Raw genomic sequence first — 18,593 nt, 5'->3', positions numbered from 1 at the left:
AAGTCTGAATACTTTCTGAATGCACTGTATACACGATTTCAGTAAGTGTTTAACTGATTATGTGTCAGTGTATGCGGCCGAGTTGATGGCCATGATTATAGGTTTGAGATGAGTGGAGGAGGTGAAACCACTGAGTGGTGATCTGCTCTGATTCGGCTACAGTGTTTATTAGTGTGAAGACTGGAAGGTTGAAAAGGGGAGATTTGTTTGTGGGGATGATGGTGCTGTAATGGAATTGGAGTGGTGGTAAGCTTTTGCTGGGTTCCCACCCATGTGGGTGTGGAGGGTAATGAGAAGGCCAACGTGTTGGCTGAGTGTGCTGTGAGGAGAGAGGGGGTAGATATTCAGGTCCCACTGGGCCGCAGGGAAGTCAAGTCCTTGATCCGGGCAAAAGGGCTCGAGCTTTGGCAAAGGGAGTGGGATGCTAGTAGTAAGGGGAGGCAATTTTATTGTGTGCATCGATCAGTAAAGGAAGAGGTGGGGAGTATGGGATGTGAGAGAGAGGAAGTTGTGTGGAGTAGACTACAGTTTGGCCCCACAGGTTTGAATGCCACTTTGTGGATGATGGGGAGACATGAAACAGGTCTGTGTGATGAGTGTTTAGTGGAGGAAACGGTGGAGCATGTGTTGATATTTTGTGAACTGTATGACGTAGATTATATAAAAAATTGTCAGATTAGAGTCACCCAAGTTATAGACTGTTCTCTCTACTACCGCAAGACAAGTGGTATCGGAATGCCAAGTCTAGGTCCAAAAGGCTCCTTAACAGCTTCTACCCCCAAGCCATAAGACTGCTGAACAATTCATCCAATGGCTATTTTCTTAACACTATTTTCTTAAAACTGCATTGTTAGTTAATGGCTTGTAAGTAAGCATTTCACGGTAAGGTCTACTACACCTGTCGTATTCGGTGCATGTGACAAATACAATTTAATTTGAGATGCTGAGAGATTGTGTGAAAGGGTCAGAGTGACTGGATAGGGTTGGGTTTTGGGTGGTATAGTGGGGGGAAGGGAAGTGGTGTCTAGGGCTCTATTTCACTTTCTTAAAGGAACAGGACCAATGAAGATCATTTTTCTTGCCACTGTACATTAAATTACGTGAACCCTTTGGAATTACCTGGATTTCTGCATAAATTGGTCATCAAATTTGAGCTGATCTTCATCTAAGTCACAACAATAGAAAACACATAGTGTGCTTAAACTAATAACACACAGATTGTTGTATTTTTCTTGTCTATATTGAATACATAACTTAAACATTCACTGTGTAGGTTGGAAAAAGTATGTGAACCCTTAGGCTAGTCACTTCTCCAAAAGCTAATTGGAGTCAGGAGTCAGATAACCTGGAGTCCAATCAACGAGACGAGAAAGGGTTACAAAAGTATCTCTAAAAGCCTTGATGTTCATCAGTTCACGGTAAGACAAAGTGTCTATAAATGGAGAAAGTTCAGCACTGTTGCTACTCTCCCTAGGAGTGGCCGTCCTGCAAAGATGACTGCAAGAGCACAGCGCAGAAGAGTCATAGAATGTCAGCTAAAGACTTGCTAAACAAGAATGTTGTTCGTGTGAGGACACCACAGAAGAAGCCTTTGCTGTCAAAAGAAAAACATTTCTGCATGTCTGAAGTTTGCAAAAGCGCACTTTGATGTTCTACAACGCTACTGGCAAAATATTCTGTGGACAGATGAAACTACAGTTGAGTTGTTTGGAACAACACTGTGTGGAGGAAAAAAAGGCACAGCACACCAACATCAAAACCTCATCCCAACTGTAAATTATTGTGAAGGAAGCATCATGGTTTGGGTGTGTTTTGCTGCCTCAGGGCCTGGACAGCTTGCTATCATCAACGGAAAAATGAATTCCCAAGTTTATCAAGACATTTTGCAGGAGAATGTTAGGCTATCTGTCCACCAGTTGAAGCTCAACAGAAGTTGGGTGATGCAACAGTACAACAACCCACAACGCAGAAGTCAATCAACAACAGAATAAAATATGCCTTCTGGAGTGGCCCAGTCAGAGTCCTGACTACAACCCGATTGAGATGCTGTGGCATGACTTCAAGAGAGCAGTTCACACCAGACATCCCAAGAATATTGCTGAACTGAAACAGTTTTGTAAAGAGGAATGGTACAAAATTCCTCCTGATCGTTGTGCAGGTCTGATCCGCAACGACAGAACATTTTTGGTTGAGGTTATTGCTGCCAAAGGAGGGTCAACCAGTTATTAAATCCAAGGGTTCACATACTTTTTTCCACCATGCACTGTGAATGTTTACATGGTGTTCAATAAAAGACATGAACATGTAGACTTGTTTGTGTTATTAGTTTAAGCATACTGTGTCTATTGTTGTGATTTTTGTTGTGAATTTTTGCAGAGATCCAGATAGAGATCCAGATTTCCAAAAGGTTCACATACTTTTTCTTGCCACTGTAGGTAGGCCGTGACTGGCCTCACACTCCAGTACAGTAGGTGGCGGTGTATGCACCTTAAAAGTTGGATGCGATCCGACAACCCAATCACAAAAGAAGAACAAGGAGGCGCAGGACAGACTTGCCCAAACGAGAGAACCCCACTATTTCGATTGTCCATACCTGAATGCCGTACTTCCTGACTCTAGGGGTGTGGTTTTTAGAATTAGCTTCGCTGAAATAAACTAGCAAAGTAATAAGATATCTAGCCTGTCGTCCGCTCTACAAACTAATTGTAGGCGTACGCAATGTTCTTCTGAGAAATAGACTTGTTTACAAGTCGACTCTTTAGTTGCACAGAGTGGCGGGGATGCGGAATCAAAATGGGAAACATTTTCGGCAGAAAGAGACGCACGCGAGTCACAGAGCAGGACAGAGCCGTTTTGGTGAGTAGCCTAACGTTACTGTAGCTAGCTAGCCGTAGCCAACTATTTAGCAAGTCAGCCAGCTAACATAGTTACTATAGTTAGCTACAAACATGTTCCAGTTGGCTCTCTACCCACACTACCCAGATAGGGAATCGATTTATAATGTTAGATCTGCAAAGTACTCTACATTACCAAATGTATGTGGACACCTGTACCTCGAACATCTCATTCAAAAATCATGGGCATTAATATGGCGTTTGCCCTCCCCCTTACTGCTATAACAGGGTAGGCTTTCCATTAGATGTTGGAATATTGCTGCAGGGACTTGGTTCCATTCAGCCACGAGTATTAGTGAGGTCGGGCACTGATGTTGGCATATTAGGCCTGGCTCGGAGTCAGCATTTCAATTCATCCCGAAGGTGTTTAATGGGGTTGAGGTCAGGGCTCTGTGCAGGCCAGTCAAGTTCTTCCAAACCGATCTCAACAAACCGTTTTTGTATGGACCTCGCTTTGTGCACGGTCGTATTGCCATGCTGAAAAAGGAAAGGGCCTTCCCCAAATCCCCGAGCTGACAAGGTACAAAATCTGTCGTTCTGCCCCTGAACAGGCAGTTAACCCACTGTTCCTAGGCCGTCATTGAAAATAAGAATTTGTTCTTAACTGACTTGCCTAGTAAAATAAAGGTAAAATTTTAAAAAAAATTAAAAAACTGTTGCAACAAAGTTGAAACAGAATCATCTAGACTGTCATTGTATGCTGTAGAGTTAAAAAGTCCTTTCACTGGACCTAAGGACAACCATGAACAGCCCCTCCACCAAACTTTACAGTTGGCCTATGCATTCAGGCATGTAGCGTTCTCCTGTATTAAACTGCAGCGTTACATATCAAGCATATTTAATGCTCAATGAAATGGTGTATCATGCTACTCAAATGACACCCACATGTCAATATGCACGATAGGCTGGATAGTGCGGTCATTCCTCAGTCAGTCCTGCAATAAGAGCTACGACGCTAATATTTGTGTAAACTCTCTACTCATTGACATCCACAGAACATTACTGTAGACTGTTACACAATTTTCATTGATCCACAATCCATAGGTAAGGCTGTACAGTGAAATAGAGTTATGCCCCTAATGCAATGATGAAGTTTAATACATCCACAGTGCAATTTCAACTAATATTTACAACATTGTCTATTGTTGAATTTTTAAAACATTCCAAACTTATTTTGTGTTATCTAGTTCAGATATAGCATTTCACTAATTGTATCCATTTGCATCATATTCAATGTGACTTATTTTGAAGGCAAACCACTGATAACACTATTGTTACTCACACTGTTGTTTAAGACACAATGGTGGGTTAGGGGCAGTCTGACAACGCATACTAACCAGGGCTAACACCAAATTCAATTGACTGTACTGGCAAGCTAGACAGTAAACTGAAGCGATTTAGCGTTGTTGGAATACCACTCATTTCAATAACGTTAATTTCTGTCTTCTCCATTCCAGCAACTGAAACAGCAGAGAGATAAGTTGAAGCAGTACCAAAAGAGAATCACTCTGCAGCTGGAAAAAGAGAGGAATCTGGCCAAGCAGCTGCTTAAAGATGGCAAGAAAGAGTAAGGACCTTCTCACCATAAATAATGCCTAAAGTAAATGTCACTTTAAAGCGCTTGAGATTGAAAGCTGTCATGATTATTCATTGATACATACAATTGAAGTCGGAAGTTTACATACACCTTAGCCAAATTACATTTAAACTCAGTTTTTCACAATTCCTGACTTGAAATCCTAGTAAAAAATTCCCTGTCTTAGGTTAGTTAGGTTCACCACTTTATTTTAAGAATGTGAAATGTCAGAATAATACTAGAGTGATTTATTTCAGCTTTTATTTTTTTCATCACATTCCCAGTGGGTCAGAAGTGTACATACACTCAATTAGTATTTGGTAGCATTGCCTTAAACAATTTAAACTTCCTATGGCGGCAGGGGCAGTATTGAGTAGCTTGGATGAAAGGTGCCCAGAGTAAACGGCCTGTTCCTCAGTCTCAGTTGCTAATATATGCATAGTATTATTAGTATTGGATAGAAAACACTGAAGTTTCTAAAACTGTTTGAATGATGTCTGTGAGTATAACAGAACTCATATGGCAGGCAAAAACCTTAGAAGAAATCCAATTGAATTCAGTGGGATATGGATGAAGTTGCACTTCCTAGGGCTTCCAATAGATGTCAACCGTCTTTAGAAACTTGAATGAGGCTTCTACTGTGTTGTGGGACTGAATGAGTCGGGCTACTGGCAGAGAGCCATTTCCTGGTCACGTGCATTTCGCATGATATCGACCTGCGTTTGATTGCTTCTCCAAACACAAATGAATTCTCCGGTTGGAACTTTATTGAATATTTATGATAACAACACCCTAAAGATTGATTCTATACTTAGTTTAAAATGTTTCTTCGACCTGTAATATAACTTTTTGACGTTTTTGTCCGAACTTATGCAGGACCTGCATGAGCGTTTGGATATGTGTACCTAACGCGCTAACAAAAGTAGATACTTGGACATAAATAATGAACATTATCGATCAAATCAAGCATTTATTGTGGAACTAGGATTCCTGGGAGTGCATTCTGATGAAGATCATCAAAGGTAAGGGAATATTTATGTGGTTTCTGTTGACTCCAACATGGCGGACAATTGTATTTATTGTGAGTGCCCTCTCAGATTATTGCATGGTTTGCTTTTTCCGTAAAGTTTTTTTGAAATGTGGCTGCATTAAGGAGAGGTATATCTATAATTCCATTTGTATAACTAGTATTATCATCTACATTTGAGTATTTTTGTTGAATCGACGTGGCTATGCAAAATCACTGGATGTGAACGTAACGCGCCAATGTAAACTCCGATTATTTTATATAAATATTAACTTTATCAAACAAAACATACATGAAGTCCTATGAGTGTCATCTGATGAAGATCATCAAAGGTTGGTGATTCATTTGATCTCTATTTGTGCTTTTTGTGACTCCTCTCTTTGGCTGGAAAAATGGCTGAGTTTCTCTTTGGCTTGGTGGTGGCCTCACACAATCGTCTGTGGTGCTTTTGCTGTAAAGCCAATTTGAAATCGGACACTGTGGTGGGATTAACAACAAGATTACCTTTAAAACTGGTGAAACTGAGTCAGGTTTGTAGACCTCCTTGCTCGCACATGCTTTTTCAGTTCTGCCCGTACCTTTTCTATAGGATTGAGGTCAGGGCTTTGTGATGGCCACTCCAAGACCTTAACTCTGTTGTCTTTAAGCCATTTTGCCACAACTTTGGAAGTATGCTTGGGGTCATTGTCCATTTGGAAGACTCATTTGCGACCAAGCTTTAACTTTCTGACGGATGTCTTGAGATATTGCTTCAATATATCCACATCATTTTTTTACCCTGATGATGCCATCTATTTTGTGAAGTGCACCAGTCCTTCCTGCAGCAAAGCAACCCCACAACATGATGCTGCCACCCCTGTGCTTCAGTTGGATGGTTTTCTTCGGCTTGCAAGCCTCCCCTTTTTCCTCCGAACATAATGATAGTCATTATGGACAAACAGTTCTATTTTTGTTTCATCAGACCAGAGGACATTTCTCCCAAAATTACGATCTTTGTCCCCATGTGCAGTTGCAAACTGTAGTCTGGCTTTTTTATGGTGGTTTTGGAGCAGTGGCTTCTTCCTTGCTGAGCGACCTTTCAGGTTATGTCGATATAGGACTCGTTTTACTGTGGATATAGGTACTTTTGTACCTGTTTTCTCCAGCATCTTCACAAGGTCCTTTACTGTTCTGGGATTGATTTGCACATAAGTACGTTTATCTCTCGGAGACAGAACGTGTGTCCTTCCTGAACGGTATGAACAGTATGACAACTGCGTGGTCCCATGGTGTTTGTACTTGCATACTATTGTTTGTACAGATGAACGTGGTACCTTGAGGCATTTGGAAATTGCTCCCAAGGATGAACCAGACTTGTGGAGGTCTACAATATTTTTTTTCTGAGGTTTTGGCTGATTTCTTTTGAATTTCCCATGATGTCAAGCAAAGAGGCACCGAGTTTGAAGGTAGGCTTTGAAATACATCCACAGGTACACCTCCAATTGACTCAAATGATGTCAATTAGCCTTTCAGAACCTTCTAACGCCATGGCATCATTTCTGAAATGTTCCATGCTGTTTAAAGGCACAGTCAACTTAGTGTATGTGAATTTCTGACCCACTGGAATTGTGATACAGTGAAATAATCTGTCTGTAAACAGTCTAAATTACTTGTGTCATGCGCAAAGTAGATGTCCTAACCGACTTGCCAAAACTATAGTTTGTTAATTAACAAGAAATTTGTGAAGTGGTTGAAAAACGAGTTTTAATGACTAAGTGTATGGTAACTTCCACTTCAACTGTACCGACATAACCATTCAAAGTTTGGGAAATGTCCTTGATTTCTGAAAGAAAAGCACAAAAAAATGTCAAAATAAAATAGATCAGAAATACAGTGTAGACATTGTTAATGTTTTAAATGACTATTGTAGCTGGTTTAATGGAATAGCTACGTTTGCGTACAGAAGCCCATAATCAGCAACCATCAATCTGTGTTCCAATGGCACGTTGTGTTAGCTAATCCAAGTGTATCATTTTAAATGGATAATTGATCATTAGAAAACCCTTTTGCAATTGTTAGCACAGCTGAAAACTGTTGTCCTTCTTTAGACTAGTTGAGTATCTGGAACATCAGAATTTGTGGGTTTGATTACAGGCTCAACTCGTCAGTCTATTCTTGTTCTGAGAAATGAAGGCTATTCCATGCGAGGAATTGCCAAGAAACTGAAGTTAACGTACAACACTGTACTACTCCCTTCACAGAACAGCGCAAACTGTCTCTAACCAGAATAGAAAGAGTGGGAGGCCCCAGTGCACAACTGAGCAAGAGGACAAGTACATTAGTGTCTAGTTTGAGAAACAGACTCCTCACAAGTCCTCAACTGGCAGCTTCATTAAATAGTACCTGCAAAACACCAGTCTCAACTAGAGGTTGACCGACTGATTTTTCAACACCGATACCGATTATTGGAGGACCCCCCCCCCAAAAAAAGCTGATACCGATGAATCGGCCGATTCAATCTTTTTTTTTTTCAATTAAAATAAAAATCTATACATTTGTAATAATGACAATTACAACAATACTGAAAGAACAATGAACACTTATTTTAACTTAATATAATGCATCAAATCTATTTAGTCTCATAAGTATTGAAACATGCTCAATCTGGTTTAAATAGTGCAAAACCACAGTGTTGGAGAAGAAAGTAAAAGTGCCATGTAAATAAAATAGAAAGCTAACGTTTAAGTTCCTTGCTCAGAACATTTGAAAGTTGGTGTTTCAATATTCCCAGTTTAAGAAGTTAGTTATTATAGTAATTATGACACGTCGACTATTTCTCTCTATACCATTTGTATTTCATATACCCTTGACAATTGGATGTTCTAATAGGCACTTTTAGTATTGCCAGTCTAATCTCAGGAGTTGATAGACTTGAAGTCATAAACAGCGCTGTGCTAAGCATTGTTAAGAGCTGCTGGAAAACCCAGTAAAGTTTGAATGAATGTTTATGAGCCTTCCGCCGCCTACCACCGCTCAGTCAGACTGCTTTATCAAATCATAGACTTAAATCTAGAACCATTCCATATTTTATTGAATGGGTGGCAACCCTCAGTCTTTATATTGCTGTTACATTGCACAACTTTCAATGTTATGTCATAATTATGTACATTTCTGGCAAAGTAGTTCGCAACGAGCCAAGCGGCACAAACTGTTGCATATACCCTGACTCTGCGTGCAATGAACCCAAGAGAAGTTACACAATTTCTCTAGTAAATATTGCCTGCTGACATATTTATTTTAACTAAATATGCAGGTTTAAAAAATATATAATTGTGTATTGATTTTAAGAAAGACATTGATGTTTATGTTTAGGTACATTCGTGCAACAATTGTGCTTTTTGTTTTTGCGAATGTGCTTTGCGAATGTGCTTTTGTTAAATCTTCCCCCGTTTGGTGAAGTAAGCTGTGATTCGGTGATAAAATAACCGGCACCGCATTGATTATATGCAAAGTTGAGCAAGTTAGGTAACCTAGTAATATCATCAACCATGTGCAGTTAACTAGTGATTATTTGAAGATTGATTTTTTTTTAACATAAGTTTAATGCTAGCTAGCCACTTACCTTGGCTCCTTGCTGCACTCGTGTAACAGGTGGTCAGCCTGCCATGCAGTTTCCTCGTTGAATGCAATGTTATCGGCCGTAATCATTGTTATGAAAACGGCCCTGATTAATCGGCCATGACATCTAGTTTCAACATCAACCGTGAAGAGGCGACACCGGGATGCTGGCCTTCTAGGCAGAGTTCCTCTGTCCAATGTCTGTGTTCGTTTGCCAATGTTAATCTTTTCTTTTTATTGGCCAGTCTGATATATGGCTTTTTCTTTGCAACTCTGCCTAGAAGGCCAGCATCCCGGAGTCGCCTCTTTACTGTTGACGTTGAGACTCATGTTTTGTGCAAAGCTGTCAAGGTAAAGGGTGGCTACTTTGAAGAATCTCAAATATACAATATATTTTCATTAAACACTTTTTTTTACTCCATGATTCCATGTGTTATTTCATAGTTTTGACGTCTTCGCTATTATTCTACAGAAAATAGTCCAAATAAAACCCTTGAATGAGTAGGTGTGTCCAAACTTTAGACTGGTGTACTGTGTATGTTATTATTTCCAATTGAGTATATTGTATTGCATTTTCTAACCTTTCTGTATTTTGTTTTCAAACAGGAAGGCCCTCCTCTTGCTCAAAAAGAAGAGATACCAAGACCAGCTCCTCGACAAGACGGAGAACCAGATTAGCAACCTGGAGCGCATGGTAAATAGTTGAAACATTTTTCCAACATTTACTCTCACACCACCAGGAATAGTATAACATGGTAATTTATTCATTACTGTAACATGGGATGTATTGCACCATAGCAACAATGTTCACTCTAAACAGAAAACGCTTTGCAACAATAACAATATATTTTTAGATACGTCCCTCTGTTTCATTTTGTTTGCTTCCATTTGGTTCCGAGTGAATACCCACCTGAACTCAACTAATGCTTTCTAATCGGGTTTTCTTTAGTGTCAAGACATTGAGTTTGCCCAGATTGAGATGAAAGTCATCGAAGGCCTTAAAGTTGGAAACGATTGCCTGAAATCATTGCATGAGGTATGTGAAGGTATCAGAGATCTAAGTTTGTTCTCTATGACATAGATGGGTAGCATACTGTATGTGTTCCATAAGCCATCAGTAAGATAAATAGGTTGCTCAGGGCGTTTTCACATGGATTTCGGTACCCCCGTTCGGTTTCTTGGAGCATTTGTGAGAGTTCTACAGAATAAGTTTAGCTTTCACAACACCTGAAAATAACTGTTTCAGTATGCAACTTGTCAGGCACACATTCTACATGACGTTGGCGAGCTAGCTTGCTTGTAACGGGCACAAAGTTTCACTTGAATTGTGCTGCCGACTCTTAATACCTGGTTCTCCTGTCCTGGATGTTGGACCTGCTACTCGTGCAGGGTTAGTTTCAGCCAAGGTTTGTTAGCAGTATAGTGTGGATCAGGCTACTAAATGCTCCAGAATCCGCATCGTACAGGGGATATGTGAAAGCTCCCTTAGTTACCTTCAATGCATCTACAGTCCAAATAGCATTCCACATGAATAATCCATGGCTAAAACATTGGCTTCCCTGTACTTACTGTTTTGTTCTTTCGTATTAGGCGATGTCCATCGAGGATGTGGAGAGAATTATGGATGAGACCCAAGAAGCCATTGAATACCAGAGGGTAAGGGCCCCACTTTCTTTTTACAGAGGCGTTGCTATCTTACTGAAATTACTGTATTTTCTTGATATTTATTTGTACCTTTTGATCTATCTTCAGGAAATAGATGAGATGCTGGCAGGTTCCCTGACACAGGAGGATGAAGATGCTATATTGGCTGAACTGGAGGCCATCACTCAGGTCAGTCAGAATTATTCAACAACACTGGCTGGCTAGGCAGAAACCATCTCATCATGAGACTGTCCACCTGGGACAGTATCTCTCTGTCAATAGAATGTTCTATTTCATACAAATGGAAGGTTCTATTTTGTGGACTAGAACGTACATTTCTCTGCTCAAGTCCCTCCCCCATTTCTCTGTCTTTCTCTTTCTTATTATTCCTTTCTCTAAAACCTTGATTTGTTATTGTATGTGTAGGGAGACCTTGACCTACCAGAGGTACCTGATGAGTCCCTGCCTGAAGTCCCAGAGACAGCTGAGGAAGAACCAGAGCCAGGTCAAGGTTAGACTCCTCAGATATGTCAACATGCGGAATTACAATGAGGGTTAATTTAACATTGAAAATGTGTTCAGATTTGGATTTAGGTTGAATACTCCACCAGTTGTAATAGGCTATGTGATAATTAGGAGTCATTCTGAGTCTGTCTGCTTGTCTTTATTTCAGAGAGACCGAGGAAGAAGCAAGAACGGGAGATGTTGGCTGTCTAGAAACATGTTTGTTTGCCAGGGGACTTGGTACGCCGGCCACTATATCCCCCTCGTAGGGGTCTCATGCCCCAACCACCCCAAACACACAGCCACAGAAAGATTATCTTCACTCACTGGAAGCAGAAGCATCTCTTCCAGTCCCTCACCGTCAAGACTGATGCTCCTGGTGCCCTGCTAGTCCTTGGTCTTGTGAGCCCCACTATGGCTCTATAGGGCTCCTCTGGACTCAACAACCCTATCACTCCAACCATGGACATGGACCTTATTTTTCAGATCATTGCCTGCAGGTTCTTTCCTATTCTTTTTATGTTTAGGGCCTATTTTGATTGTGCCTATTGCTTAAGTCCCTTGACAGGTGTGTTTTTTTTTGTCTTCTGTGAACAAATCGTGATTAACGGGCAAATGAATGCATGTCACTTTATTTATTTCCCTTCAACCTTTTGTGACTTAGGCTTATTATCTGACCACAGAACATATTATCTTTGGGAGGAATAGCCTACATTCGTGTTTTAAAGTCATGACTATTTTCAGAAACCTAACCTGTTTAGATGTCAAATCTTTATTAAAAATGCCTTGAGTCCGCCTCCCGGTGGCGCAGTGGTCTAGGGCACTGCATTGCAGTGCTAGCTGTGCCACCAGAGACTCTGGGTTTGTGCCCAGGCTCTGTCGCAGCCGGCCTCGACCGTGAGGTCCGTGGGGCGACGCACAATTGGCCTAGCGTCGTCCGTGTTAGGGAGGGTTTGGCCGGTAGGGATATCCTTGTCTCATCGCGCACCAGCGAATCCTGTGGCGGGCCGGGCGCAGTGCGTGCTGACCAGGTCGTCAGGTGCACAGTGTTTAATCCGACACATTGGTGCGGCTGGCTTCTGGGTTGGATGCGTGCTGTGTTAAAGAAGCAGTGCGGTTGGGTTGTGTTTTTGGAGAACGCATGGCTCTCGACCTTCGTCTCTCCCGAGCCCGTATGGGAGTTGTAGCGATGAGACAGGATGGTAACTACTAACAATTGGATACCACGAAATTGGGGAGTAAAGGGGGTAAAATTCAACAAAAAAAATGCCTTGATTCCTGCCAAACTGTCAGAAATGCATTTGACTTTGGCTTTGATTTCAACTTGTTGATCTGGGGACAGAATCCTTATAACGACACTAACCTATTTGCTAAAGCAGCCATTTCATGTCTATTCTTTTTCTTCCTCGCTGTCAAACTGTTTAACTAATCTAAAGCCACAGTTCCTTTTGGCTTGGGAATTAGTTTAGTGTCATTGGTGAAAGGAAGGGCTAATCGTATATTGTCAGCGGGCTTACTTACCCAACACTGGTGTTATTATCGGATGCCTAGATTTGACTATGATTTCAGTCAAAGACAACCTCGCAGAGCCTGACCTAGCTCTCTATCCAGTGAGTATTATGATATTTGCTCTGTCTTACAATGAAGTGTGATATTGGGTTGCTAACTGCCTGGGTTTGTAATATTTTACTGGCATATCATATTCTCAGAGCATTGGCTAATTATTTCTTTATCTGAAATGGAGGGCCTACATATAAAAGATAAGCACTACCAACATATTTGATGTAATATGTATGTGGACTATCAGACCAGATATGTATTGTATAAAAAAAATGAGTTCTCTAATCTGTAGTGTCTCTCTGAGACACTCTTGATAATAACTGTGAAGACCATTTGACAGTTATATCATATTGACAAACCTGTGGCGTGTCTATACGAAATCTCTTATTCTGTAACAATACAATCATTTTTAAAGGTAGTGTTTTGCCAGTCTGGTTTTACTAGGTATGTTATATAAACAACCACTAGAGGGCAGCAGATATCAGTGTTTTTCTTGTTCATTGGTTCGTGACTGTATTGTGTGGATTGGGGTGCTGTCTCATGTTTTTATTATGTGTGCTGTGCATGTATATGGGACAGTAACTAAACTCAGCAAGAAAGAAATGTCCTCTCACTCTGTCAACTGGATTTATTTTCAGCAAACTTGACATGTGTAAATATTTGTATGAACATCAGATTCAACAACTGAAAGAAACTGAATAAGTTACCCAGACATGTTACTAACAGAAATGGAATAATGTGTCCCTGAACAAAGGGTGGTCAAAAGTAACAGTCAGCATCTGGTGTGGCCACCAGCTGCTTTAAGTACTGCAGTGTGTCTCCTCATGGACTGCACCAGATTTGCCAGTTCTTGCTGTGAGATGTTACCCCACTCTTCCACCAAGGCACCTGCAAGTTCCCGGACATTTCTTGGGGAATGGCCCTAGCCCTCACCCTCCGATCCAACAGGTCCCAGACGTGCTCAATGGGATTGAGATCCGGGCTCTTCGCTGGCCATGGCAGTACACTGACATTCCTGTTTTGCAGGAAATCATGCACAGAATGAGCAGTATGGATGGTGGCATTGTCATGCTGGAGGGTCATGTCAGGATGAGCCTGCAGGAAGGGTACCACATGAGGGAGGAGGATGTCATCCCTGTAACGTACTGCGTTGAGATTTCCTTCAATGACAACAAGCTCAGTCCGATGATGCTGTGACTCATCGCCCCCAGTCCATGATGGACGCTCCACCTCCAAATCCATCCTGCTCCAGAGCACAGGCCTCGGTGTACTTCTCATTCCTTGGATGATAAATGCAAATCCGACCATCAACCCTGGTGAGACAAAACCGTGACTCATCCGTGAAGAGCACTTTTTGCCAGTCCTGTCTGGTCCAGCGACGGTGGGTTTGTGCCCATAGGCAACGTTGTTGCCAGTGATGTCTGGTGAGGACCTGCCTTACAACAGTCCTACAAGCCCTCAGTCCAGCCTCTCTCAGCCTATTGTAGACAGTGAGCATTGATGGAGGGATTGTGCATTCCTGGTGTAACTCGGCCAGTTATTGTTGCCATCCTGTCCCGCAGCTGTGATGTTCGGATGTACCGATCCTGTGCAGGTGTTGTTACACGTGGTCTGCCACTGTGAGGACGATCAGCTGTCTGTCCTGTCTCCCTGTAGCGCTGTCTTGGGTGTCTCACAGTACGGACATTGCAATTTATTGCCCTGGTCAAAGCTCCAGTCCTCATGCCTCCTTTGCAGCATGCCTTAGGCACGTTCATGCAGATGAGCAGGGACCCTGGGCATCTTTCCTTTGGTATTCTTCAGAGTCGGTAGAAAAGCCTCTTTCGTGTCCTAAGTTTTCATAACTGTGACCTTTAATTGCCTACCGTCTGTAAGCTGGTTGTGTCTGGTCCTTCTGTGGCTCAGTTGGTAGAGCATGGCGCTTGTAACGCCAGGGTAGTGGGTTCGATTCCCGGGACCACCCATACGTAGAATGTATGCACACATGACTGTAAGTCGCTTTGGATAATAGCGTCAGCTAAATGGCTATTATTATTATTATTATTATTATATTATATTAATGACCGTTCCACAGGTGCATGTTCATTAATAGTTTATGGTTCATTGAACAAACATGGGAAACAGTGTTTAAACCCTTTACAATGAAGATCTGTGAAGTTATTTTGATTTTTACAAATTACCTTTGAAAGACGGGCCTGAAAAGGGTTGTTTCTTTTTTTGCTGAGTTTGCATAGTTAGGGGGAGAATCGAGATGAATTAAATGTAACTATAGTATAATCTCTAAGGCACTTTTAAATAATTACATAGTTGGTCACAGAGAATTGTTATACAGCAACCTACATGACTAAAGATTCCAAGCAACGAGTAAGTGGTAGGTCTCCTTGATGACCCATATTTTGGGTGAAATCTGTGAAATGTACTTCTATGGGATAAGTACTTCAATATGTCACTGATTGTTCCCGTCAAACCAATGACCGTGTGGGAGACAGAGTAGGTGGGCAAAGGCATTAAGGGAACCTGAATAACAGTGAATAGCTGTGCTCTATGATTCACAAAAGGGAGATTTGAACCTGCGAGATGATTACAGGCAGGGAAAATGGAGTGAGTGGGTGTGTAGGAGGATGTTTTCAAGTTCTCCTGAAAAAGCCAGGTCTGCAGAGGAAGGCACCATAATGATGATCTGGGGGATATGGGAGGCAGGGAGTGTGTCTGTCCCCTTGCTGCCAATCCATCAGGCAGAATGCTACACCCCCCCCCACACACCCTGTGTTCAATTGTTGTAGTTACCTACAGTTTCTGCTATGTTGCATGTCATTAGGGACCAATGTTGATTGATGTCGTCCTCTATTTATTCTCACCTGCTGTCTCAATTGAATAGGAAGCTGTCTCATTGTTGAGATGTTTCATTCTGTCCACCTGGACAAAAGGAACACCTATGTAAGAATCACAGAAGGTTGGCGGCACCTTAATTGGGGAGGACGGGCTCATGGTAATGGCTGGAGCGGAATAGGTGGAATCGTATCAAGCATGGTTTGATGCCATTCCATTTGCTCCGTTCCACCCATTATGTGACGTCCTCCCCTAAGCAGTCTCCACTGGTAAGAATGCTGTTTGTTTACTATAGCTCAGCATTCAACACCGTAGTCACATTCAGGGCATCCTAAGTGGCGCAGCAGGCTAAGGCACTGCATCACAGTGCTAGAGGCGTCACTACAGATCTGGGTTGTATCATAACCGGCCCTGATTGGGAGTCCCAAAGGCGGCATACATTTGGTCCAGGTTAGGTGAGGGTTTGGCCGGGGTAGGCCGTCATTGTAAATAAGAATTTGTTCTTAACTGACTTGCCTGGATAAATAAAAGCTCAGGACCCTGGGACTAAACACATTTCTCTGCAACTAGATCCGCCACACTGGCCATCAACACAGGGGACCCTCAGGGGTGTGTGCTTGGTCCCCTCCTGTACTCTCTGTTCACCCACGACTGTGTGGCCTCAACTCCAACACCATCATTTGCTGCCGACAACTGTGGTAGGACTGATCACCGGCCACGATGAGACAGCATATAGGGAGTAGGTTAGAGGCCTGGCAGTGTGGTGCCAGGACAACAACCTCTCAACGTCAGCAAGACGAACGAGCTGATTGTGGACTACAGGAGACTGAGGGGTGAGCACTCCCCCATCCACATCGACGGGGCTGTAGTGAAGCGGGTTGGGAGCTTCAAGTTCCTCGATGTTCATTCCTTAGTGATGTGGACATGGTCAACACACCCACACCGTTGTGAAGAGGGCACAACATGGCCTCTTCCCCCTCAGGAGGCTTTAAAGATTTGACATGGGCCCTCAGATCCTTAGAAAGTGCTATAGCTGCACAATTGGGAGCATCTTCACTAACTGCATCACCGCTTGGTATGGTAACCACAAGGCACCTGACCACAATTCGCTACAGAGGGTGAGTACGACCCAATACATCACTGAGGTAGAGCTCCTTGACATCCAGGAACTCTATACAAGGTGTCAGAGAAGGCCACCCAAAAATTAAGACTCCAGTTACCCAAGTCAGACTGTTCTCTCTGCTGCAACATGGCAAGCGGGACCAGTGCCCCAAGTCTAGAACCAACAGGACCCTGAACAGCTTCTAGCTCCAAGGCATAAGACTGCTAAACAGATCACTAAACGGCTACCCGGACTACCTGCATTGACCCTTTTTTGTACTAGCTCTCTTGCACTGACACTATGCTCTCACACACTGGACTGTACCTACACATTCTTGCAGTACACTGACACACACACACACACACACACACACATAACATGCATACTGACCCCATACACACACACACACACACACACACACACTTTCACACTCTCCACATACGCTGCTGCCACTGTCTTATCCTGTTGCCTAGTAACTTTATCCCTACGTATGTACTGTTCATAGCTACCTCAATTACCTCGTACCCATGCACATCATATAGCCATGTTATTTTCTACTCCCTATATATAGCCATGTTATTTTCTACTCCTTGTATATAGCCATGTTATTTTCTACTCCTTGTATATAGCCATGTTATTTCCAACTCCCTGTATATAGCCATGTTATTTTCTACTCCTTGTATATAGCCATGTTATTTCCAACTCCCTGTATATAGCCATGTTATTTTCAACTCCTTGTATATAGCCATGTTATTTTCAACTCCTTGTATATAGCCATGTTATTTTCAACTCCTTGTATATAGCCATGTTATTTTCAACTCCTTGTATATAGCCATGTTATTTTCAACTCCTTGTATATAGCCATGTTATTTTCAACTCCTTGTATATAGCCATGTTATTTTCAACTCCTTGTATATAGCCATGTTATTTTCAACTCCTTGTATATAGCCATGTTATTTTCAACTCCTTGTATATAGCCATGTTATTTTCAACTCCTTGTATATAGCCATGTTATTTTCAACTCCTTGTATATAGCCATGTTATTTTCAACTCCTTGTATATAGCCATGTTATTTTCAACTCCTTGTATATAGCCATGTTATTTTCAACTCTGTGTGTATATAGCCATGTTATTTTCAACTCTGTGTGTGTATAGCCATGTTATTTTCAACTCTGTGTGTGTGTATAGCCATGTTATTTTCAACTCTCTGTGTATAGCCAAGTTATTTTCAACTCTGTGTGTATAGCCATGTTATTTTCAACTCCTTGTATATAGCCATGTTATTTCCAACTCCATGTGTATAGCCATGTTATTTTCAACTCTCTGTGTATAGCCAAGTTATTTTCAACTCTGTGTGTATAGCCATGTTATTTTCAACTCCTTGTATATAGCCATGTTATTTCCAACTCCATGTGTATAGCCATGTTGTTATTCACTGTATTTATTCCTCATGTCTCAATGTTAAATTTAAAAAATTAAATCATCTTTAACTCTGCATCTTTAGTCTACACTTGTTGATTAAGAAGCATGTGACATAACATGTGATCTTATTTAATTTTGGAAACCACTTGTGGACCAACTACACTGCACAAAAAGATAAACAAAACATGCAGGAATTTCAAAGAATTTACTGAGTTACAGTTCATATAAAGAAATGTCAATTGAAATACATTTACTCGACACCAATCTATGATTTTCACAGGACTGAGAATACAGATAGGGGCGTGTATAACTTTAGACCGTCCCCTCGCGCGAACCAGGGACCCTCTGCACACATCAACAACAGTTACCCATGAAGCATCTTTACCCATTGCTCCACAAAAGCCGCGGCCTTGCAGAGCAAGGGGAACCACTACTTCA

At 41.8% G+C, this 18,593-nt stretch overlaps 1 protein-coding gene across 1 annotated transcript; it reads left to right on the top strand.

The window, feature by feature from the left end:
* Positions 1-2,567: 2,567 nt before the first annotated feature.
* On the top strand, positions 2,568-13,415 carry chmp6b (charged multivesicular body protein 6b). Its single transcript, XM_035792553.2, has 8 exons — positions 2,568-2,856; positions 4,352-4,461; positions 9,701-9,788; positions 10,044-10,130; positions 10,685-10,750; positions 10,847-10,927; positions 11,165-11,249; positions 11,412-13,415. The coding sequence occupies exons 1-8, from the start codon at positions 2,794-2,796 to the stop codon at positions 11,453-11,455; spliced, it is 624 nt and encodes a 207-aa protein (XP_035648446.1). The 5' UTR covers positions 2,568-2,793; the 3' UTR covers positions 11,456-13,415.
* Positions 13,416-18,593: the final 5,178 nt, after the last annotated feature.

This window comes from Oncorhynchus keta, chromosome 2 (assembly GCF_023373465.1).
Source record: "Oncorhynchus keta strain PuntledgeMale-10-30-2019 chromosome 2, Oket_V2, whole genome shotgun sequence".
Lineage (NCBI taxonomy): Eukaryota > Metazoa > Chordata > Actinopteri > Salmoniformes > Salmonidae > Oncorhynchus > Oncorhynchus keta.
Note: the sequence above shows the minus strand (reverse complement) of the source record. Positions and strands in the feature narration are given on the sequence as shown.